The sequence below is a fragment of the Ruditapes philippinarum genome, unplaced genomic scaffold, assembly GCF_026571515.1.
Source record: "Ruditapes philippinarum isolate M1 unplaced genomic scaffold, ASM2657151v2 ctg3978_1_1_1_1, whole genome shotgun sequence".
In the NCBI taxonomy this organism is placed as follows: domain Eukaryota; kingdom Metazoa; phylum Mollusca; class Bivalvia; order Venerida; family Veneridae; genus Ruditapes; species Ruditapes philippinarum.
The window spans coordinates 3384-29725 of NW_026855982.1; the positions used below are offsets into that span (position 1 = coordinate 3384).

Genomic DNA, 26342 nt, shown 5'->3' on the forward strand with positions numbered 1-26342 from the left:
CAGTCTTACTAATTTTATTTCACCCACCTTCTCTTATAAAATGTCCCTATATATATAGCAAAACTTTCCCGCCTTTATAATTAAGCATGACAAGAAAAGCATGTAAAACATGAAAACATAAATATCTCGTGCACAATAATTCACCGTCGGGGAACTAAAACAATACGTTTACTAAATGCACGTGAAAAACATTGAACTGGCTGATAAAACACGTGCAAACATGAAAACATAAATATCTCGTGCACAATAATTCACCGTCGGGAAACTAAAAAAATAGGTTTACTAAATGCACGTGAAAAACATTGAAGTAACTGATAAAATACGCGCAAAATGCTACTATATCTTCACCGTCGGATAAATTAACAATAAAACTTTAAAGACACGGTGATATATGATGTAACTTACTAAGAAAATGGTTCTTGATAAAAATAGTAGTATATTAAGATATATGTATATCGCAATATCTGCGACACTGGTTGCTATGGCAACAAATAGACTTAAAATATGGCAAATTTTACACATAAACTGGATCCAGTGATAACTCAAAAAGTACTGAAAATATTTTTATGAAACTTGAAATATGAGTAGATGACAGTCTGGAAATTATGCACATCTTTCTCTTTTCTTTCTATGTTGAAAATTCTGAATTTCATGATTTCTGATTTGAATTTTTATGCTTTTTCACTACAAGTTCTTTATTTCTTAAGGTGTTTACTTCAAACTTTAATTATAAGTTTCTGGTCATCAACCACATCATATGTGACAAGGTTTACAACTCTAGCACACAATTATCAGAATTACCTCCTTTGAACTTGTTGAAAAAAATGTTATTTCTTAATGTATCTACTTCAAACTTCATATATATATGTTTCTTATTATCACTCAACATTTGTGAAAAGGTTAAATACTCTAGCAAGACTATTTCTAGAATTATGCCCCCCTTGAGCTTAGAGTTTTTTCGAGAAATTGGTATTTTTTACTCCAACTTCTTCATTCCTTATAGGATTTACTTTAAAATCCCACATCATAATAATATGACAAGGTTCATAAATCTAGATCCATATTTCCAGAATTACCTCCTCCTTAAACTTTGAATTTTTCTTATTTATTCTTTAACTTTCTTATTTCTTCATGGATTTTCTTCAAATTCAAAATAAACATTCATTATCAACACCTACATTTTATTTTTGTTTTTAATTTTCATCTTTGTTACTTACTATACATTATAGTTTTTATGCTATATTTGAAAAATTGTTATTTTTTTACTAATCTTCTTTGTGACTATAAATGGTATCTTTAAACTTAAAGTAAAGTTATCTCCTCTTTAAGAATTTTGTATTAAAATATGTTATATTTTGGTTACAGGGATGTTTAAAAAAATAACTTAAGAGTCTCCTTCAGTCTGTCTGTCTGTCTGCTCATAAAAACTGTTTCCTGAGATCTTTTTAAAAGATTTTTTCCGAAAAAATTACTTAAAATAGAGAAAAGTTGAAACATTACTTATACATCCTAGAAAATTTGACCTTTTGATTATCTGTTGTATAAACGTAATTTCCTTACTAGGCAGGGAAACTTAACACATTACTATGATATAGACAAACTTAGAACTCAAAAGATTTAAGTTCATTTATGTCATTCATTCACCGGTAAAATTGAATGGCCAATGGCCCATCAGAATTTTGCTGGGGTTCTTACCGGTAGGGGACTTATGGATTGCTTGCAATACTATGATAATTGCTTGTTTAATTTACGTACACAATTTTACACTAGACAAATATCGGAACATGTTCTCTATATACAGTGAAAAAATCAATACAAAATGTAAAACAATTCTGTGAACTTTTCAAATGACAAGGGGTAAAAAACTTTCATGACGTCATAAAATTAATAGAAATTGTAACAAGCGTCATTCTTTCTGAAAGTAGTCTCCCTAGTCTCTAGGTGTGTGAATCATGTAACTTTTACTAGGCGTCATATGATGAGATGAAGCAAGAAAAAAAGCGATCACATTCTCGTTCCACTGTTTCAAAAATAAATAAATAAATGCCCGATAGCCGGCCATTCTCTGTTGTTTTTTTTTTTTTAGTAACATGGGAACTCAGTAGGACTTAAATATTAATGCAAAAGCAATTTATGTTATTAATTTACTCATGTCATCGTATGTTTTAAAAACAGTATTATTATATACAGAATAATAACAATGTTTAACAATTGAAAAGTATCCTTTTCTTCTTAGCAAAGTCTATCGTTTAACAAAAAAAGTTTTGGGAAAACACTTCTAATTATTACCGTTAATTATTACATTAATTTATTGATTACAGGTATATCTAGTAAAATACAATAAAATAGTGTTTAAAACAGATGTCTTATTTACAATCCTTTGGTTAAAATTGAATAAGTAGACCCGAAGGAGATACAAAGAACGATAAACAGTTCATGTACCGTTTACCATGGATTCTTTTATAGTTCTTTTGCAATTGATGTCACTAAAGTTTCGTCAATTTTCAACTTTATCCTCGCCCTTTTCCGTTAGTGATCTTGTATCCGCAGTTTTTGAATTGCTTGTGCCATCTGAAAACGAGTGTCCTGATGGCAGGATAATTTTCCTTTGTTTATTTAATCATTTTGTGTGTATCTGAATGATGAAAGTCAATCTGTTGGCAAAATTTAATTATCGCACATATTTTCAGTTTGTTAACGAATGTCATATTTCTATATCTAACGCTATGACCATAACTGTTCAAAACTTAATAATTAGACCATTTCATGTCCGAATGACGTCAAATTGGACATAATGTCACTTTAATATAATAAAAAATATTGATGGAATACAGGGAAAAACTACTTAGCTCCAATAACTATATTGATGTGCTGCGCCAGGTGCGTGTTACCATGGTTATTCAATAGCACAGGAAACACGCGTTTAGCACAATAGATTAAAAAAACTTATGTTTGAATTGTAGAAAACATTTAACAATCGCTGTAAATATGAAAATATTCTAAATTGTATGAAATTTGAATGCGCAAGACTCTCAGTCCTATTACTTTTTGAATAACCCTCGTACACATCATTTGGAACTGTTGTTTTCCCTTAGGAATAGCAACCGGAAATGTTTTTACACATGCACTATTTCAGATACAAATATAAGCTTTGTTTTATCAGTTTATGATTTAGATTTTATATCTGTTTTACTTTATAATTAACAGTATTATTTGTTTCTAGTCATGAAGAGTATTAATATTTAGGTGAGCAATGGCCCTCTTGTTCCCAGTTATTTTCCTTTTCATCTCTTTGAAAATAGAGCATTGTATGGTTAACCAATTCTGGCAAGTTGGATTTAACTTAAATTTCTCATAATAACTTCATTTATTTAATGACTTGCAAACTCAATAGTTTTCACAATTACAAAACGTTATGACTCTGTCAAGCTATATTACTGTGTAAACTAATCATACCCAGCACAACAAAGTTGTAAGGGGGTATACTGGAATCAGCTTGTCCGGCGTCCGGCTGTGCGTCCGTCTGTCCGTACGAGGTTAACCTAGAACGGCAAGTTGGATTTTTAGCTTTCACAAAGTGACAGGGTGAGCTTTTGTGATCGCTTTTCGTCCGGCGTCCGTCCGTCGTCCGTCCGTCGTCCGTAAATTTTACTTTAAATGACATCTCCTCATAAACCACAAAGCCAATTTCATCCAAACTTCACAGGAATGTTCCTTTGGTGGTCACCTTTAAATAGTGTTCAAAGAATTTAATTCCATGCAGAACTCTGGTTGCCATGGCAACCAAAAGAAAAAACTTTAAATATCTTCTTTTAAAAACCCCAAAGAGCTAGAGCTTAGATATTTGGCACGAAACGTCTTGTAGTGAGTGTCTACCAATTTTGTTCAAATAAAAGCCCTGGGACCAACATTGGCCCCGCCCGAGGGGGTCATTGATTTTCCCTATATGCATATAGTAAAAACTTAAAAAATCTTCTTTTAAAGAACCCAAAGAGCTAGAGCTAAGATATTTAGCATGAAACATCTTCTAATGGATGTCTACAAAGTTTGTTCAAATAAAAGCCCCTGGGGTCAAAATTTGCTCCGCCCCAGGGGGGTCATTGATTTTCCCTATATGCATATAGTAAAAACTTAAAAAATCTTCTTTTAAAGAACCCAAAGAGCTACAGCTAAGATATTTATCATGAAACATGTTCAAATGGATGTGTACAAAGTTTGTTCAAATAAGAGCCCTGGGTCAAAATTGGCCCCGCCCAGGGGTCATTGATTTTCCTTATATGTGTAGAGCAAAAACTTAAAAAATCTTCTTTGAAAAAAAAAAAACAAATAGCTAGAGTTTAGATACTAAGCATAAAATATCTTCTAGTTAGTGTCTTCAAAGTATGTTCAAATAAAAGCCCTGGGGTCAAAATTGGTCCCGTCCCAGTGGTCATTGATTTTCCTTATATGTGTATAGCAAAGACTTAAAAAATCTTCTTTGAAAAAACTCAAATACTTAGAGTTTGGATATAAAGCACAAAGTGTCTTCTAGTGAGTGTCTTCAAATTTTGTTCAAATAAAAGCCCTGGGGTCAAAATTGGCCCTGTCCTGGGGGACATTGATTTTCCTTATATGTGTATAGCACAATTTTAAAAAATCTTCTTTGAAAAAACCCAAAAAGCTAGAGTTTAGCTATTAAGCATGAAACTTTTTCTAGTAAGTGTCTACAAAGATTGTTCAAATAAAAGCCCTTGGGTCAAAACTGGCCCTGCCCCAGGTATGCGATTGTTTTTGAATGTATGTGTAAAGAAAAAAATTAAAAAAATCTTCTTTCAAAAAACCCAATGACCTAGACCTTAGATGTTTAGCATGAAACATCTTCTAATGGGTGACTACCAAAATAGATAAATACAGAATCCCTAAAGAAAGCCCAACACGGCAAAATTGAAAATGTTGCAGGCTCGGTTTGATTGAGCCTGTTCATGGACGGTACTGGAAAGTGCAAGTTACCGTCCACGCCCCCTAGCACCGGCTTAAGCAGAATTCAACATTTAAACGTGAAATAGTAAAATTTTGAATTTAGAAACATCCGCAGATGTGTTCATACGGCGGTTATCATGGAACCTTCAATGTGACACTTCCGTGCCATTCCATGAAAAGCGGCGTATGGTCCCCAAGTAATAAAAAGCGTGTGCCCTAAACGAGAAAACAATGGGCGGAACTAAATAAAATAGAATTTTGAAAGGGGATCAGAGGTTATGAAGCCTGCGTATCACAGATAAGACGTCAAAAGACAAATTTAAAAAGCAGGCAACATATCCTAAGGGTGATTCAACATTATTCAAGTATGAATATTGGAACCACCCAACTAGAAAATGCCGAAAAGTTGAAACTAAAAATACCACAAGCACAACAATAATGTCGTGCTGAACGATCTTCAAGGATCGAAAATATAACATCATTGATTAAATGTACGGGGAGACTTTTTACAGCCGCCACACGGCACAAATAACACGGATGTTACACGAACCAAGTTTGTTCAAATAAAAGCCCTTGTGTTTAAACTGGCCCCGCTCCGGGGCCTATATACAGGTGAGCGACTTCAGTGCCATCGTGGACCTCTTGTTCTTAAGTTCTACCTGTACCAATGGCTTCATAATTTACACACTTACTAATCCATACAAAGTATATGATCTGGGCAAGTTACATAACTATGGCTTCCATTTGCACCAAGTTATGGCCCTTTTCAGCACTTAGAAAATGGTTAACCTAAACCGGCAAGTTGGAAATATCTTATGTTCTATCTGAACTAATGGCTTAATAATTTTCACACTTACTTATCAATACAATTTACATGATATTGCCAAGTTATAAAAATGTGCCATCCATTTTCCCAGTAATTTCCCTTTTTATCACTTTGAAAATAGGGCCTCGTATGGTTAACCTTTTCGCCAAGTTGGATTTATCAAAAAAATTCACCTAATTACTTAATTTATTTAATGATATCTTTCATATTTGGTAGGTGGATACCTGTAACGGTCCTCTAATTTTTTGTGGCATTAGGCGTCTCTATGTCAAGGTCAAGGTCACTTGTGTAAAAAAATAAATTTAAACATTTCTGCTCATACAGCCTTTATTTTTAAGTTAATGTCTTTCATGTTTATAATAGTCATACCAAGGGAGGTCCTCTTCCTTTTCCTTTAGTAAGGGGTCATTTGGGTCAAGGTCACCAATGTCAAAAAAAGATTTTTTACACTTTTACATGTGTATTAACCTTATTCTATCGACAGATGTCTTGTATATTTTGTAGGAACATGAAATTGAGGTATTCTCATTTGGATGGAGGTAGGGGTCAGTTGGGTCAAGGTCACCAGGGCTAAAAATAGAGTTTTACACTTTTGCTCATACAGCCTTTATTTATTGACAAATTTGTATTATAATTGGTAGGAAGATAACTTACATGGTATTCTTCCTTTGGATGGAGTTAGGGGTCAGTTGGGTCAAGATTTTGCCCATACAGCCTTAATATGTTGACAGATTTATTTCATATTTGGTAGGAAAATAAGTTGCATGATATTCTTCCTTTAGATGGAGTTAGGGGTCAGTTGGGTCAAGGTCACCAGTGCTAAAAATAGATTTTTACACTTTTGCTCATACAGCCTTTATTTTAAATATTGTTGCTGACAAGAATCTGAGCCGGGGCATTTGTGTTTAACTAACACGTTCTTGTTCTAACAGTTTATCACGAGAGGGGCACCGGACAGGATGAATACAATCAACAGTACAAATGTAAATAAACATTTACAGTTTGAAGATTCCAGACTGTAACTTTGTCATGCATGGAAGGATTTTAAAATAACTTGGCAGAAATGTCTACCACATTAAGACGATGAGTTGTGGCAAAGGTTAGTGTCCGTCTGTGGGTCCTCACTTAACAATTTGGCATAAATGTCTTTTTCATGACAACATTCATGTCCCGGCTATAACTTTGTCATGCATTTTAAAATAACTTGGCACAAATATCTACCACATCAAGATGACATCATTCATGTAAGCTACATACATGCCAAGTTAAATGTCAAAGTAAAAAGTGTCCTGAACCTTTACCTGGCTCCCATATATCTAAGTAGCAATCCCAAGCCTCATCTTAATATAAGCTGCCCACACAGCAAGTGTGGTGTCAATAGGTCACAACAAACTATTTATTATGTGGAAACTGAATTTCTTTTTTAAGAAACAGTGACCATGACCTTGTTCAAAGACACCTGTGTAGCAATCCCAAGTTGCCTCTTGATATAAGCTACCCATACACCAAGTTTTGTGTCAATAGGCCAAAGCAAACTCAAGTTATTCAGGGCAAAACTGTATCTCCATTTTAGTAACAGTGACTTTGACCTTGACCACAGACACCTGGGTAGAAATCCCAAGCTGTGTCTTGATATAAGCTAAGCATACACCAAGTTTGGCGTCAATAAGCCTAAGCAAGCTAAAGTTATTGAGTGGAAACTAAATTTCTATTTTTAGTAACAGTGACCTTGACCACAGACACCTGGGTAACAATCCCGAGCTGCGTCTTGATATAAGCTACCCATACACCAAGTTTAGCGTCAATAGGCCTTAGCAAAATAAAAGTATTGAGCAGAAACTAAATTTCTATTTTTAGTAACAGTGACCTTGACCACAGACACCTGGGTAGCGATCCCAAGCTGCCTAAGCAAACGAAAGTTATTTAGTGGAAACTGAATTTCTTTTCTTTTATTTTTAGTAAAAGTGACCTTGACCTTGATCACAGACACCTGGGTAGTAATCCCAAGCTGCCTCTTGATATAAGCTACCCACACACCAAGTTTGTTGTCAATAGGCCAAAGCAAACAAAAGTAATTGAGCGGAAACCAAAGTTGATGCCTGACTGCCTGCCCGCCCACCCGCCTGCCTGCCCGCTGACTTCGGCATTACAATAACCCAGTTTTGTTGAAACCTGGTTAAAAATCTTGTTCATACTCTAGTGGCTACTGTTTTGATCCAAATATCCTAGAAATTGGTCTTAAAGTTTGTTTTGATGATTTCTAGGTCAAGTTTGAATATGGGTAACCTGGGGTCAAAAACTAGGTCACCCCACCTAAATAAACCTTGTTAACACTTTAGAGATCACATTTTTGACTCAACTGTCATGAACTTTTGTCAGGATGCTTGTCTAGGTAATTGCTCGAAAGAGTTTGATCATGGGTCATTTCAGATGAAAAACTAGGTCACAGGAGCTTAAAATAGAAAAATCTTGTTAACACTCTATTGACTACTGAATTGATCCAAATATCCTGGAAATTGGTCTGAAACTTTGTTTTGATGATTTCTAGGTCATGTTCAAATATGGGTCATGTGGGGTTAAAAACTTGGTCTCACTTTCCAAATATTGAAAAACCTTGTTAACACATTAGTGGTCACATTTTTATGCTCCCCGAAAAATTTCGGGGGAGCATACAGTCGCCGCCTTGTCCGTCTGTCTTTCCGTCCGTCCGTCCGGACAACAGGTATCAATATGGAACTTTGTAGGTAGACAGATCTCATTGAGTACGTGTGCAGTGCACAAGAACCGTAACTCTGCCTTGCCTAATTTTTTAATTATTCCCCTTTGTTTATTTTCACACTTTGAACTTTGTCCAGAACATAACTCTAAATCTATAAGAGGTATCAACATGAATCTTTGTAGGTAGATAGATATCATTAAGTAGGTTTGCAGTGCACAAGAACTGTAACAATGTTTTGCCTACTTTTGGAGTAATTGCCCTTTGTTCATTTTGACACTTTGAACATTGTCCGGGACATGACTCTAAAATTATAAGAGATATCAACATGAAACTTTATAGATAGATAGGTCTCATTGGGTAAAAGTACAGTGCTTAAGAATCATTACTCTGCCTTGCTTTATTTTGAAGTTATTGCCCTTTGTTTATTTTTACTTTTTGACTTTTGTCCGGGACATAACTTTAAAACAATTAGAGATATCAACATGAAACTTTGTAGGTAGCTAGATATCATTGGATAGAACTGCAATGCTTAAAGAACCTAAACAAAGCCTGGTCTAGTTTTGGAGTTATTGCCCTTTGTTCATTTTTACACTTTGAATTTTACCCGGGACATAACTCTGAAACTATAAGAGATATCATCAGGAAACTTTATAGATAGATAGATCTCATTGAATAGAAGTGCAGTGCAAAAAACATAACTCCGCCTTGCCTAATTTTGGAGTTTTTGCCCTTTGTTTATTTTTTAAGCTTTCCTATGTCCAGAACCTTCTCGGGGAGCATCATCCGGTTCAACCGGTTCTTGTTGACTCAATTGTCATCAAACTTGGTCAGGATGCTTGTCTATGTAATTGTTCGGATGAGATTAATGGGTCAGGTGAGCAATCTAGGGCCATCATGGCCCTCTTGTTATGTTTATTTGTTTGTTTCAGACTGTTAAAATGGAAAAGAATGAAGAAAAAAATAAATGCAGTTATCAAGTCACAACTCCTTATCCAATTCCTAAAAATTTCCAAATAACTTTTGGCTGTGGTGACAGGTAAGAAATAGTTTTGCTTGAAAAATTTAAAACTTACATGTATACATGTTGTGAATGAATTATTTTTGCTGGAAGGTTTAACTAAATTAATTATCCTTCTTCCATCAGATTTACTTTAAATAATCTTGAGTATGATTTCTTGTCTCAATAATAAGGTTTATTTCGTAAAAAAAAAACACAAGAAATTCTTTTGAAATATTATATGTTAAAATATTGTAAAACATTCATAATTCTAGCATGGACTTTTTTTTTAGATTTCAGACTGTTAAAATGGTTAAAATGGAAAAGAATGAAGAAAACAATACATGCAGATATCAAGTCACAACTCCTTATCCAATTCCTGAAAATTTCCAAATCACTTTTGGCTTTGATGACAGGTAAGAAATAGTTTTGCTTGAAAAATTTATAACTTACATGTATACATGTTGTGAATGAATTATTTTTGCCGGAAGGTTTAACTAAATTAATTATCCTTCTTCCATCAGATTTATTTTAAATAAGCTTGTGTATGATTTCTTGTCTCAATAAGGTGTTTTTTTTTTCGTTAAAAAAAACCAAGAAATTCTTTTGAAATATTATATATTAAAGTATTGTAAAACATCCATAATTCTAGCATGGACTTTTTAAGATCACCTGAGCTTGCTCAGGGTGAGCTTTTAGGATCGTTGTATGTCTGTCATCTGTCGTTCACATTTGTCAGGATGCTTATCTAGGTAATTGCTTGAATGAGTTCGAACTTGGGTCATCTCAGATGAAGAACTAGGTCACAGTTTTTATTATTTATTATTAATACATTTCTTTAATGAATTTATTGTAACTTGCATGTGATACAAAAATTTGCACCGAAATGTATCTTTCGAAATAGAACAATTTTCTGCTTCATGTAAAACTTCCCTTAGGCTGGGGACGTTGGTAACTGTAACAAATTCTTATTGATAATTGGAGAAAAAAAAGTGTTGTCGACAATGAAATAAATAGATCTCCTCTATTATGTAAACATTATTATTGATTACATTTTGTACTTAGAAATTTTGATTGGTTAAAACTATTTGCATTGTGTGTATATTACTCCGCTTATGCAGTGCTCTTGTTATACTATCAGATTTGTGTTATTTAGAATATGTATTCAATATATTTCAGGCATAACTTTGATGGAAGGCTTGGTCCAAATTACAAGTCAACATCAACAACTTTACCTAGGCAACCTGATCTGTATCAGCCTGGTCTATCTTCAGATGAAGGTCTAACTGCCAGAAGGATTGGGAAAAGTGGTTTTGGCCAGACTGTGCCTTGGCAATATGACCAAGAAACCAGTCAGTATGGTCAGCCTGGCACTTTGCATGGAAACTACCAACAAGAACAGCAAAGATCAAGTGGTCCAATCATTCCAAGTTTGCCACCACCATAACATTTTCAGAATTCAAGGTATTAGATTTTAATATTTCATTTACTCATTCTAAAATCCCAACACAGCTTATAAGAGACATAAGAAACATATTTTGTAAAATGTAAATCTTTTTACATTTATATATATATATATATATATATATATATATATATATATATATATATATATATATATATATATATATATATATATATATATATATATATATGTATATATATATATATATATATATATTTATATATGCGTATGCAAAAAAAAAGAATTTTACTGATCTCGTTGTATTGTAGTGTACATTTGTATAGTCAGATTTGGTTTAGTTTATTTGTGTTGTTTTTTTCCTCCATATTTAGAGTATTAAATTAAGTTTTAAAATTTTAAGTGAAAAGTTAAAAGATTGAGGGATATCAGTGCATCTGTCCATCCCAATTTCGCCCAGAGCAAAACTCCAAAGCACCTGAGCGATTTTCTTCAAACCTCATATGCTGACCAAGCACATGTGGAGTAAGTGCATTGTGTAAGAACAATAACTCTTCCTTGCTTTATTTTTTGTTTATTCCTCTTTATTAGATTTACTTGAAAACTTTTGTCTGCAGCATAACTCATAAAGTACTTGAGAGATTTTCTTCAAACTTTATACACTGACATAGAACATTGGTAGGAAGTGCAGTGTGCAAGAATTATAAAACTACTTTGACTACTTGTAGAGTTTTTCCCTTTTTATTGGATTTACTTGAAATACTTTGTCCGAAGCATAACTCATAAAGTACTTGAGAGATTTTCTTCAAACTTTATAGGTATGAAGTGCAGTGTGCAATAACAAATGATTAAAGTCATGTCCAGTTCATTTCATTTTGACATTCATTGACAGATTTTGTAATAACTTGGCTTTAAAAATGGTTCTTTAAAACAACTTGTGTTTAGTCTGTAACTCAGAAATCAAGGTCAGACTAGGAATTTTTGTGCTTCCACTTTTGGGGGAGGGCATTTAGATTTACCCTTGTCCATCAGTCTGTCCATACAAACCCAGAGGTACTTGTGTGACTTGGAGAACAATGGATAACAGTAAATTCTCTTTGATCCTATTCATTCCGTTTTAACTTGTGTCTTTTTTAAAGCCTAATGTGAAACTAAACATGGCTAAAAAGATCAAATGAAAAAAACATAAGTACCATTTTGCAAGTACGAAGTTGTGAACTCGTAAATATTTGTTTTGTTAAGGTGACAACTGAGTCAATTATCACTGAAAATACCTAAAATGAGATTTTTTTGCTTAGTAGATTTATCAACCTTTTCTGAACACATTCGTGATTTAATTTTGGAAGCAGTTAGTCCAAAAAATGTGTTTTTAAACGTTTTAAAACTGTACCTGTACCATTTTTATCTGCTATTCGCGTAACCTGTCAATTGTCGATAACGCTCCGCCCCCTGTTGAGGCATCAATGGGGGAAATCGGTAGTTTCATATATCCGTGAATTACCGGTCCATACTGGTCCATACTACTCGTAATTCATGTATCATACAAATACCGTACATCTTTTATGAATATCGTCTACCTTTTATTTGGCATTTTTTATAAAATAAGAAATTGTCGACCAATGTACGTTACATAATGTATAAAACATAAATAATTAAGCATAGCGGCAAATCGCACGACCACGGGGTTGATTAAAAATATAGTTGCTAAAATAACCATGTGTGAAAATAATTTGTCTGTCCCGTTAATCTGATAGATATAACATTGAGTTTATGGACTTTTGTACGGATTCAACGGCTTGCTTTACATTCAACCTCGTTTTTAACAATGTCAAGTGGAACAACAACAAAAACAGACAACATTTTTATGTGAACGCCTATAAGGTGTCCCTGACAAATTTCTAAACCATTTTAGATTGTTTAAGGGTGATTATTTTTTCTATGAATCAATAAAAAAGATATTAATATTTATTATCAGTGAATGCTTTGAATAAATTGTTCGCCAGTAAATCGAACACAGTTCTAATAAACCTGGGACAAAGTATGGAATTTATTGTATATCCCAGTAGAAACTGGATATCTATGCCGTGCATAGAAGATTTTCATGATAATAGAAGTCAAGAAGGTCAGATCATAATAATCGAGTGATACCTTTTATTTCTATTAAAATAATTATGTGAAGCATTTATATCAATTTGGAGAAAAAATATATAATATATCCCGTTCTTATTTGTACATCTACCATGGCCTTTAAAATACCGTCAGAAGCTCAGTTTTTTTTGTTATTTTAATTTATATTTTAACGGAATGTCATACGCGAATACACAGACAGAGTGACACTGGTATAATATAATAATAATGCTGATGATAATAATAATAATTAAACTTCAAAAGTGAAACAATTAAATACCCCGCTAGCGGTGCGCAAATACGTTCCATTTCCCCCCACCGAGTGCCTCAAATTTTACCGAAAGTCACGTGACATGTGCGACCGATACCAGACGGACAGTAAATCACGTTAAGATTTGAAGAAATTTCTGTTATAAACTGATATTAATCAGCCACTTTTTAATTGGTCAGATGTCACTGGGTTAGAGTATGTTACCGCAACCTGTGACCCTCTCTGGTGCGATATATTTGTGTATTATGCAATTATTAAGCGTGAAACGTAGAGGTCCGAGAGAGAACAGCCGATTTATGACATTTCGTTTGATGCGGGTCGGACTAACTTTGAATCGGCATAACTTTTTTAATAATCAAGGAATTAACATGCATTTTAAACCACATGAAAGGGAATTCATTTACGGAGGGAACCGTGTCAGGGATTTTTGTTTGCTCAATCAGCGACTTAATTAGCTTTAATTACGTAATATGTATGGTGAAAAAAGTCGCATAAATTGTTTGACGTTACGTAATATTTTTTTGAGAAAAGATAGAAAAAAATTGAGACACGGTTCCCCAGATATTATAAGTATGTTTACTTTCCAAAAGTTTGATAACAAAAAAAATAAAAAATGACTTTGATATGACGATTTAAAATTTTAGGATTTTTATTAAAAATCAATCATTTACAAAAGGCATTTTTTTTAAATATGTTATTTTTTTATGATGATCAGCGACATTTAATGCACAAAGATTAAATAAATAACAATTATTATTAAAATAAGTTGGTTAAAAAGACATTTATGTGAGTACCACGGAAAGTGTCTGTTGTCACCTTAAAGTTATTACCCTTGACTCACTAAATATTTGCAATTTTCAATATGTGTCACACATGTCTAAAAAAAGTATTTAACTTTGGTCATGAAACTTCACAGGAATGTTTATTAGCATATGAATTTGTGCACCTGGCCTGGGGTTTCACTTGTGAATTTATTTTGTTTTGTTAGAGTTATTGCCAGTGACTTAGTAAAAATTTGCAATTTTCAATTTGTGCGGTGTGTAGCTCAAAAATAATTTAACATAGATTCATGAAATTAAAGAAAAATGTTGGTCTGCATGCGAAGTTGTGCACCTTGGATTTCGCTTGTGGATTTATACACTATTCTAGAGATATTGCCCTTGAATTGTTAAAAACAGTTCCAGTATGTTGTGTTATTTGTTCGTCAAGTGCTTGAGTTAAAATCAACCAACTTTACAGGAATAATGATCAACATCACTGTGAAGCTATGCACCTGGGGTATGCATGTGGATATTTTTTTCATTTTTGTTAAAGTTATTGCACTTTACTTAGTATGAATTTGCAATTTTCAACTTGTTCATGCAAAAAAGTATTTGACCTGTAGGCCTGAAAGTTAACAAGAATGTTGGTCAGCATGTGAACTTTTGCACCTTGGGGTTTGCTTATGGATTTATTCAGTATTTATAAAGTTCTTGCCCTTAACTTAGTAAAATATTTTTAGTTTTAAACTTGTGGCACACAAAACCAAAAAAATTTGATCTAGAGTCATAACATTGACAAAACAGTGGAATGGGGGGGGGGGCACCCACGTCCTATGGACACATTTCTAGTTACATTTATAGTTTCATAAAAGTAAATGGATGGTTATTTCTAGTCATCAGTTCTGTTATCCATTAACAAATTTTGGATTAAATAGGCCCACTTCTGTAGCAAATAAGGAAAACACACTAGGTCGAAACCTTCTTGGTTTTAGCTCACCTGTCACAAAGTGACAGGGTGAGCTTTTGTGATCGCTTTTCGTCCGGCGTCCGTCCGTCGTCCGTCCGTCCGTAAACTTTTGCTTTAAATGACATCTCCTCATAAACCACTGAGCCAATTTCATCCAAACTTCACAGGAATGTTCCTTTGGTGGTCACCTTTAAAAATTGTTCAAAGAATTTGATTCCATCCAGAACTCTGGTTGCCATGGCAACCGAAAGAAAAAACTTAAAAAGTCTTGCATGAAACATCTTCTAATGATTGTCTACCAAGTTTGTTCAAATAAAAGCCCTGGGATGAAAATTGGCCCCACCCCAGGGGGTCATTGATTTTTCCTATATGCATATAGATAAAACTTAAAAAACTTCTTTTAAAGAACCCAAAGAGCTAGAGCTTAGATATTTAGCATGAAACATGTTCTAATGGGTGTCTACAAAGTTTGTTTAAATAAAAGCCCTGGGGTCAAAATTGGCCCCGCCCCGGGGGTCATTGATTTTCCTTAAGTGTGTATAGCAAAAACTTAAAAAAATCTTCTTTGAAAAAACCCAAATAGCTAGAGTTTAGATATTAAGCATGAAACATCTTCTAGTGAGTGTCTACAAAGTTTGTTCAAATAAAAGCCCTGGGGTCAAAATTGGCCCCGCCCCGGTGGTCATTGATTTTCCTAAATATGTGTATGACAAAAACTTAAAAATCTTCTTTGAAAAAAACCCAAATAGCTAGAGTTTAGATATTAAGCAAGAAACATCTTCTAGTAAGTGTCTACAAAGTTTGTTCAAATAAAAGCCCTGGGGTCAAAACTGGCCCCGCCTCAGAGGTGTCATTGTTTTTAACTGTATGTGTATAGTAAAAACTTAAAAAATCTTCTTTTAAAAACCCAATGAGCTAGAGGTTAGAGGTGTAGCATGAAACATCCTCTTGTGGGTATTTACCAAGTTTGTTCAAATAAAAGCCCTCGAGTTTAAACTGGCCCCGCTACGGGGGCCTATATACAGGTGAGCGACCTCAGGGCCATCATGGCCCTCTTGTTAATTCATTCAACATAGATGTATCACAACTTTCAGATAAAAATGTAAGACAAACTTCACCAATGGAAGATAAGTCATCTCAACCTCTGAGGCAGATACCGCAACACTCGGGGACTGCGAGCAGACCAGTTCCTGTAGACAGACAGCCGTCAACAGTTTTATCAGTGGATGCAAGAACTGAACCTGTAAAACATGTTTTAGCACCAAAGGTATGTCATACAAAGATAATAATTTATGGTAAAATAACAACTTAAAGAACATTGGCATCAAGTTGATAAATTCCAGTGTCTTGATGTCCAGATTAAATAAGATTAAAACAAGACTTACAATTGTGGACAGACATATACCCTTGAACAGTTGAAGTCATATTTAGGACAAGAATATCTTGTTTAGCTCACCTGAGCACAAGGTGTTCAGAGTTGAGCTGTGATGGAAGTGTGTCCATTGTCTTCTTTCTTTATACACAATTTCTTTAAACAACATATTCTCGTAGTTCTCTTGATGGATTTCGACCAAACTTTACAGGAATGTTACGTAGGTGTTCCTGTACAATGATATATAAACTGTTCCTGTCTGATGTATAATCTAGGTCACAGGGGCTAAAACAAATTCTACTCAGAAACTACAATGCCCAGAGCTTAGATATTTGGTTTGTAGCATTTTCAAGTGAATATCTACAAATTTAAAGCTCTGTTAAGTTTGGATGTTCCTGGGGAGCACTTAATTCTATAGTAATAATATCTTAAAAGACTTCTTCTCAGAAACTACAATACCTGAAGCTTAGATATTTGGCATGTAGCATCACCTTGTAGTCTTCTACAAAGGTTACATAAAATTTGCACCCTGGAATTAAAACTGGGCCTTCCCTGAGGGTCACCTTGTTTATATAGACTTGTATAGGAACATACATTTAAGTCTTCTTTTAAGTCTTTATTTGTGAAACTAGAATGCCAAGACCTTGGATATTTTGCATGTAGTATTCCTTTGGAGACCTCTAGAAAAAAATTTATGTCATGCTCCTATGGTCAAAAAATGGCACTGTTGGGGGGGGGGGTCACTTTCTGTACTACTGATTTGTTTAGTAAAAATGTCTCACTGAAATAACAATGCCCATAGCTTAGTTGTTTTCTACAAAAAATATATAAATCATGCCACTAGGGTGAAAATTGGCTCTGCCTTAGGGGTCACTTAGTTTATGTAGACTTGTACAGGAAAATACATTTATTTTTTTGTGAAACTACAATGCCAAGAGTTAGATATTTTGGCATTTAGAAAAAGTTATATACTACTAGTAAGTCATGTCCCTGGGGTCATGACTTGTCCACCCTGAGCCTGAGTTTCAATTATTTTAAACAGACATGTATATTTAAAATGTCTCAAAAATTTTGTCTGAAATTGCAATGCCCAGAGATATTTCACATGTTACATCACCTTGTCACCCTCTACATAAGTTATATAAATTATTGACCCTGCACCAGGAGTGTCTTTGTAAAATTTAAAATTTACTGATAACTGCAGTTAGTTAATAGCAATGAAAATGTCTTTATTTGCATGATGTAAATATACCAACCAAAAACAATTAATTTATATATTCTTACATAGGAAAAACACATCTGAGACTTATTGTGTGAAACTATGATGCCCAGAGCTTAAATATTTGGCATGTAACATCTAAAAAATTTACAAATTTTCTATAGTAAGAACACAGCTCTAAGAAACTACGCACCTTACGTATGTTTCTTGGTGTTTTCCAGTTTTGTACATCTGCAATTTTTCGGGGATCAGTTGCAATTCTTTTTGAACAGATTAAGTAATCAATAACCTAATTTGTTTTTTAAATAAAATACACTTTTCAGGAGTAAGTTTTAAATTTGCATTTTTCATGCGTGTGAATATAGCATCAAGATTAGATAGATGATCTTCAAATGTTTTAGAATAGCTTATTATATCATCAAGATATACTAAACATTGGTTCCAAGTAAAGCCTGCTAAGACTCTTTCTATTAGTCTCTCAAATGTTGCAGGGAAGTTACATAAACCAAATGGCATTATTGTAAATTGCCATTAATCTAAGCCTTGTACTGAGAATGCTGAATTATGTTTATCAGCTTTTGACATTCTGACCTGTCAAAATCCAGATTTGTAGTCAAGAGTACTAAACCAGACAGACCCAGATAAGGCATCTAAAGTATCATTAATTCTTGGTAATGGTTGACTATCTTTAACAGTACATTCATTTGATTAAAAATGCGCGAAAATTGCAACAAAATCTTATTGCACCATTTGGTTTTGTAACATTGACAACAGGACTACTCCAGGGACTTGTGGCCGCGAGGGCTCTATAATACCCATGTCAGCCATTTCTTTATTTTTTTCCCCTCTAGACGTTTTGCAAGGGGAACCCTATAAGGAGCTTGTTTTATTGGTCTAGCATTTCCTGTTTCTATTGTGTGCTCAACAATAGGTGTTCTTCCAATATCACCAGAATCTCGAGAGAACACATTTTGATGTTTAATCAAAAGATTCTTAACCTTTTCTGCCTCGGCATTTGTTAAATTTTCAACGGCCTTCTCTAAGACATCTTTTAAATGAATTGGTATCTTTGTATCATTACTCTCACAGACACCTACTGTTTCAACGTTAACAATATCTGGTTGCATCACAGCTTCATAAAATGCAGCCACAGTATTTTTATAAACTGTACAAGGCTCGGTATTTAAATTAACCATTCGTATTTGTATGATTGTTTATAATTAAACAAGAGCTTTTGCGACCAGTATTTAATTTTATTTAATATACGACAACTTGTAGCTGAAACATTTTCATCTCTATGAAAGCAAGAGACAAATATCTTCTACTTTAAGTATAATACTGTTTTTTGCATCATCAATCTTACATGAACTTTAAAGAAATCCATACCCAATATACCATCACTTTTTATATCTGCCAGGAAAATATTCTGTTCGAAACATTGTGAACCTATTTTAATCATTGACTTAATTTTACCATGAAAAGGAGCCGTTTCACCAGTGGCAGTAGTAAGCGTCATGTTAATTGGTATTATTTCCGGCTTCTTGTCCTCCGAAATTTTATCATACAAACTTTTACGGAGAATTGTAACATTAGATCCTGTATCAACTAACATAGAAACTTTAATATCATATAACTGAGCAGGCAAGAAAAATCCATCATCTTTCGTCAAATTTTGATTAGCATTTATTGTGTCTGATTTGGACCTCTGGCCGGGTTTCGAATTTCGGTCCTTAAACTCGAGCCGCGCCCGTTTCCCGAGTAGTTATTTTGCTTAAATGCTTGGACCTTGTCTGGGCCTTTATGAAATGATCTTCCTCGTCCTTGATAATTATGGGTCCTATCAACCCTGTTATCAAACCTATGCCCAATTTTGTTTGTTTCATTACCCCTATGAAATTGCTTTAGGTTGTTATTGTCATGAACCTGAGCTGTTAACATTTTCATTTGATAAGACAACTCATTTAATTTTCTGTCTGTTTGATTTACCTCAGGTGCAACATTTCTCAAATGATTCCTTACCACCCTGCTTTAATCAGCTTCCTTATGAGCATCTAACCTTACTGCAATTCGTTCTGCCTCATTTATAGACTTTGGGCCTACTTCCCTTAATCTCAATCGTATGTCAGAATCTGGTATAGCAACGACAAAATAATCTAATGCTAGAAATCAACGATTTCAGATGAAGCACTCGGATAAGCCTTTCTAGTTAACTTCCTAACAGACTGTGCTAACTCTGGTATTGTTTCATTTCTACCAAGTGTTCTACTTTGTATATGTGAGGGAAATATTTCTGCTTTGTGGACAGAACCATAATGCAGTACATATACAATAGAATCAAAATCACGTCTTTTCTTGTTATCTAGCTCACATACGATCACATGTGCACCCCCTACTATACTACTAGCAAGAAAAAGGGATTTAGTTGTATAACTCCAATTATTCAATTCAGCTACAATATTAAATTGAGCTAAATATTCATCTATATCATCAGACCCGTCGTATGTCTGTTTAGTTTATTATGTGTTACGTCACTACCCTGGTATGTTGACCATATGGTATCAATGCTACAAAATTTGTATAACTTATATATAATAGCTATGATAAGAAAATTATAATTGAACATTGAACATGAACTATTTATGTATATTTAAATGTTGACTGTTGAGTTATGTACACCTTTTCATGTTTACAATTTTTTTCAAGTGTAAAACTATTTTCATTTTAGGTTGTGCCACCAAGAATAGGTGCAACCTTTGGTAAGTATTCTAACTTTCTTAATAATCTCTTAATAAGTCTTATGGGCTAGTGAAACTTTACTCCAGAATAAATTTCAATTTTTTTTAGTTTTCTTCTTTGTTACTGTAAATAGTATATATATATATTTGAAAATTGTTTTTTTTCCCACTTTTCTTCTCTTGTAACAATATACTTAAGAAAATCTCTGTCATCACTCACATCATGTATGACATACATGTAGTTCATAAATCCAGCATCTTTATTTCAAGAGTAATCTTCTCTTTAGTTTAAGAAAATGTTATATTCTAGTAAATAAAGATTTGGCCTCTGTCAGTCCATCTGTCTGTCCATCCCTTAAGAAACTTTGAACAAACTTTGAACTGTTCCAACAAATGTACTGGAAGTAGAGATTAGAGTTGGAACATTAGTTACACAAATTCATCCTGAGAAAATTGGATCTTTTTTGATTATATGTTGTATAAAGATAATTTCCTTACTAGGTAGGGAAACTTCACACATAACAATGATACAGACAAACTAAGAACTCAAAAATTTATTCATGCAATCCACAATGGCATTTATGAATGCTTTTGTTTATAGTGCCTGCAGGAGCTGCAGATCCAGCTCCATACCACTTTTATTCAGATGATCAATTTGTGGACATTAATCAAAGGGGGGAAATCAAGATGTAAGTACATATTATTCAAATTTAAGCTTGATTTAATCAATAATTTTACTATCTTTCGTGTAATGGTCAAGGACCACTAACAGGACACTTTTTGAACATTTTTCCATACAGATTTCATAATTTTAAAGCTAGAGATCTGAAAATTTCTTATGGTACAACTAGGTTCTTCTCTTAACTTACAAACTAGTTTGTTCATTTCTGATTATATTGACACTTATAACTGAGGCCAGTCAAGGAGATTATCAAAAATAACCTAAATTGTCCACATTATAGTACCATGTGCCCGGACAGATATGTACATACATGATTTGATTTAATCCAGATAAAAGCTTGGGTGTTTTAATTTCTTACATGATGTTCAATATTAAAGTAGGAATATTTCTATTGTTATTTTTACAGTAACGATACCAACAGTGGTGAACAAATCTTAGTGGTATGGTTGCAGAATTTAGACAGAAAGCATACACAAGAGGAAAACAATAGAACAGGTCTAATTGGCTTATATAACAGCAATGGTTGAATAAATTATGATATTTTTTAGTAAAAAATAAATAGATTTTTTTAGATGTTGTTAGTGAAAATGGTATATGTCCAATTAGCCCCGCCCCGGGGGTCATAGGTTTCCTTATATGTATATAGTAAAAACTTAAAAAATCGTCTTCTCTAAATTGACAAAGGCTAGAGGATAGATATTTTGCATGAAACATTGTGTAATGAACCTGTTGCAAGATTGTACAAATTATAGCCCTGTGGTCAAAATTGGCCCTACCACGGGGGTCATTGATTTTCACTATATACATATAGTAAAAATTTAAAAATCTTCTTGTCTGAAGGTAAAGGCTTAGAGCTTTAATATTTGGTATATACAAAAAGTAATATCATCTATGGGTCCTCTACCAAAGTTGTTTAAATTATGCCCCTAGTGTTAAAATTGCCCTGCCCTAGAGGCAATAGTTTTCCTTATATATATAAAGTATAAACTTGAAAAATCTTCTTCTCTGAATTGACAAAGGCTAGAGGTTAAATATTTGGCATGAGACTTTTTGTAGTGAACCTCTCCCAAGATTATTCAAATTATAGCCCTGGGGTCAAAATTGTCCCCACCCCGGGGGTCATTGATTCTCACTATGCTTTTACAGTAAAAATTAAAAAATCTTCTTGTCTGAATGTACAAGGCATAGAGTTTTGATGTTTGCTATATAATATCATCTATAGGTCCTCTACAAAAGTTGTCACTGATGTAAAAATTGGCCCCGCCAAATGTTTTCTGAATTGGAGAAAGCAACAGCTTAAATACTTGACATGAAATGTTGTTTGGTGGACCTTTATCAAGATTGTTTTGAATTAAACCCTTTGGTCAAAATTTTGCTTTGCTTAAGAGGACAGTGACCTACTTTCTTGTCCTTTGATGTACAGCAATGAAATTTTGACCATGTGCACAGTTTTAGTTGTAAAATTGAATTTTGATATCAGGTGACATATATTTTGATGATGTGACCTACTGTCTTATCCTTTGATATACAGCTATGAAATTTGAACCATGTGCACAGATTAAGATGTAAAAGTGAACTTTGATATCAGCTGACCTAAATTTTGACAAAGTGTCTTACTGTGTCATTTTTTGATGTACAGTCATGAAATTTAGGCTTTCCCTTTCTTTAGGGATTCTGTATTTATCTATTTTGTGAAATATGACCTTCACCACCAAATTCACTAGACTCAACTGCATGGATATACTCCTACTCTGACATTTTATTTATATAACAACAGATTTAACCACTAATCTGATGATAAGAATTAGATAGGTCAGGGATCTATGCATTATGGCAATCTTCAATAGTATCAAAACAAAAAAAAATTGTTCTTACACTACTATTTACTGTTGTATTAATGCGGTGGCATTTTCACAAATGCAATCTTGTTTTATGTTTTTCTTATTTATTTATTTCAGATATTAAGGAGGTAGTCGGACAGGAAAATCGCTGTAGACGTTTTTTGGATGAGTTGGAGGCAGACATTAAATTAATAATTAATATACATATTAAAGAAAATCATGTTGTCAGAAAAGAAAATAAGTCAACATTTTACGATATTCTATCTGCGTATTTGGCTATAAAAACTACCCTTTTCTTTGGGCCAATAACATCAAGTGGTGATTGTTTCAGAATAGAATGGGACTTTAATTGGCCAGTTGGATTCGATTGTGAAGACACTTTATATTACTGCCGTGTAGTGCTGGACCAAAACGGTGTAATTAAAACGGCATATCCTATAAAATACAGTCAAATGTGTAATATGTGACCACGCAAGGGAAACATCAAAAATGGTCACTTAATGTTAAGACGACACTTTATATTACTGTCGTGTAGTGCTGGACCAAAATGGTGTAATTATAACGGCATATCCAATAAAATACAGTCAAATGTGTAATAAGTGACCACGCAAGGGAAACACCAAACATGGTCACTTAATGAAATGGTCATTTAAGACAACTCTTTATATTACTGCCATGTAGTGCTGGACCAAAACGGTGTTATTATAATGGCATATCCAATAAAATACATGCAGTCAAATGTGTAATAAGTGACCACGCAAGGGAAACTCCAAAAATGGTCACTTAATGAAATGTTCATTTAAGACAACCTGTAAGAAAAGGTTAGCCAAATTCAACAAGAAATGTACACGGAATCCGCCCAGAAAACACAAATTTTTCTATTGTTCCTGCTAGCAATAGGCAGACATGGAATTCTACAAAAAGATCCAACATAAGGCGTATTCTCCTTAAATCTGAACAGGAAAAAAATTCTGTTAACCTGAAAAAATATTTGCTGTTTATTCCTTAGGTGGAATAATGCGTTCACTAGACAGAAAATAGAACTTGCATTATTTTACTGCTAAATGCTTAAGGGTTTTTTTTTGACTTTGTTGATTTTTTTAAGTGGAAATTGTAAGTTAGACTTCTAAATGTTAAACGGAAATTAAAGTTAACATATATTTTTTTGCAAGGCAGAATTTTGTTGTTTATACATGTGGTCAGTCAAATAAATTTGTTTCTGGAATAACTTTAACAAATTTTATTTTAATCTCTTTATTATAACCTCAATAAAAAATGTAAGACTTCCATTCTGTCATATATCAGTGGTGTACAGCTGTCATAAATCAGTGGTGTACAGTTGTCATATATCAGTGGTGTACAGCTGTCATATGTCAGTGGTGTACAACTTTCATATATCAGTGGTGTATGACTGTCATATATCAGTGGTGTACAACTGTCTTATGTCAGTGGTGTACAATTGTCATATGTCAGTGGTGTACAACTGTCATTTGTCAGTGGTGTACAACTGTTTTATATCAGTGGTGTACATTTGTCAGTGGTGTACAAGAGTCATATATCAGTGGTGTACAACTGATATATATATATATAGGTGGCGTACAACTGTCACATGTCAGTGGCGCACAACTGTCATATATCAGTGGTGTAAAACTGTCATATGTCAGTGGTGTATGACTGTCATATATCAGTGGTATGACTGTCATATATCAGTGATATGACTGTCATTTATCTTTGGTGTACAACTGTCACATGTCAGTGGGGTACAAGAGTCATATATCAGTTGTGTCTGCCTGTCATATATCAGTGGTGCACAACTGTTATATATCAGTGGTGCACAACTGTCAAATGTCAGTGTTGGACAGCTGTCATTTGTCAGTGGTGTATGACAGTCATATATCAGTGGTGTATGACTCATTTATCAGAGATGTACAACTGTAATCTTTCAGTGGTGTATGACTGTTATATGTTAGTGGTGTATGACTGTCATATGTCAGTGGTGTACAACTGTCTTATGTCAGTGGTGTACAGCTGTCATATGCCAGGGGTGTACAAGTGTCATATATCTGTGGTGTCTGACTGTCAAATATCAGTGTTGGACAGCTGTCATTTGTCAGTGGTGTATGACAGTCATATATCAGTGGTGTATGACTCATTTATCAGAGATGTACAACTGTAATATTTCAGTGGTGTATGACTGTTATATGTCAGTGGTGTATGACTCATTTATCAGAGGTGTACAACTGTAATATTTCAGTGGTGTATGACTGTTATATGTCAGTGGTGTATGACTGTCATATGTTAGTGGTGTACAACTGTCTTATGTCAGTGGTGTACAGCTGTCATATGCCAGGGGTGTACAAGTGTCATATATCTGTGGTGTCTGACTGTCAAATATCAGTGTTGGACAGCTGTCATTTGTCAGTGGTGTATGACAGTCATATATCAGTGGTGTATGACTCATTTATCAGAGATGTACAACTGTAATATTTCAGTGGTGTATGACTGTTATATGTCAGTGGGTGTATGACTGTCATATGTTAGTGGTGTACAACTGTCTTATGTCAGTGGTGTACAGCAGTCATATGTCAGGGGTGTACAAGAGTCATATATCTGTGGTGTCTGACTGTCATATATCCGTGGTATTTGACTGTCATAATATTATATCAGTGGTATACAACTGTTATATATCAGTGGTGCACAACTGTTAAATATCAGTGTTGGACAGCTGTCATTTGTCAGTGGTGTATGACAGTCATAAATCAGTGGTGTATGACTCATTTATCAGAGATGTACAACTGTAATATTTCAGTGGTGTACAGCTGTCATATGTCAGTGGTGTACAACTGTCTTATGTCAGTGGTGTTTGACTGTCATATGTCAGTATATCAGTAGTAAAAAAAAAGATAAAATCAGAACCACCTGGGACAAGAGGATACATGTACACAACAGAACCATAAAGTTTCAGGTAAATAACTTTTAGTAACATAATTTTATGCAGAAACAGGTTATATGAAACAATCAAAATATATTTCAGTTGGTAAGCAAACTTAAAATTATAACTAGAGATCATTTTTGTTTTTATTATTTTGACTTTATACATGTATGTGATTAATTACAGATTTACTTTATTGATATACTGATCTAGATTTAAAAGTCAAATTTAATTGTTTGTTAGTTTATCAATACTGATTATCATCAGGTCTGAGACAGAATGATGCGGATTTTGATTCTTGCTAATTTTAAATATAATGAATAATAATATAAGCATGTCAGGGGATGTTTTTCATTTCTTACAAATTATAAAATGTGAAACAAACTTGGTAATCATTAATGTGTTGTTTTCAATGGTAAAAATCAGAAGTTACATTTAACATACAATGAATATATTATGATCCATATTTTTACATTATGAATGATTGTGATAGTTTACATCACAATCATTA

At 33.7% G+C, this 26342-nt stretch overlaps 1 protein-coding gene across 1 annotated transcript; it reads left to right on the forward strand.

The window, feature by feature from the left end:
- Nucleotides 1–6983: 6983 nt before the first annotated feature.
- Nucleotides 6984–24900, forward strand: LOC132745037 (uncharacterized). Its single transcript, XM_060733872.1, has 8 exons — nucleotides 6984–9540; nucleotides 9795–9917; nucleotides 10681–10965; nucleotides 16145–16317; nucleotides 20367–20397; nucleotides 20978–21065; nucleotides 21465–21553; nucleotides 23017–24900. Exons 3-8 carry the CDS (start codon nucleotides 10839–10841, stop codon nucleotides 23364–23366), a joined length of 858 nt encoding a protein of 285 aa, XP_060589855.1. The 5' UTR covers nucleotides 6984–9540; nucleotides 9795–9917; nucleotides 10681–10838; the 3' UTR covers nucleotides 23367–24900.
- The last annotated feature ends 1442 nt before the right edge of the window (nucleotides 24901–26342 follow it).

Coding starts and splice junctions, on each gene's coding strand:
- LOC132745037 (XM_060733872.1), top strand. CDS start 10,839: ATGACCAAGAAACCAGTCAGTATGGTCAGCCTGGCACTTTGCATGGAA. Junction 10,966..16,144: donor TAACATTTTCAGAATTCAAG/GTATTAGATTTT, acceptor CACAACTTTCAG/ATAAAAATGTAAGACAAACT. Junction 20,398..20,977: donor AAGAATAGGTGCAACCTTTG/GTAAGTATTCTA, acceptor TTTTGTTTATAG/TGCCTGCAGGAGCTGCAGAT.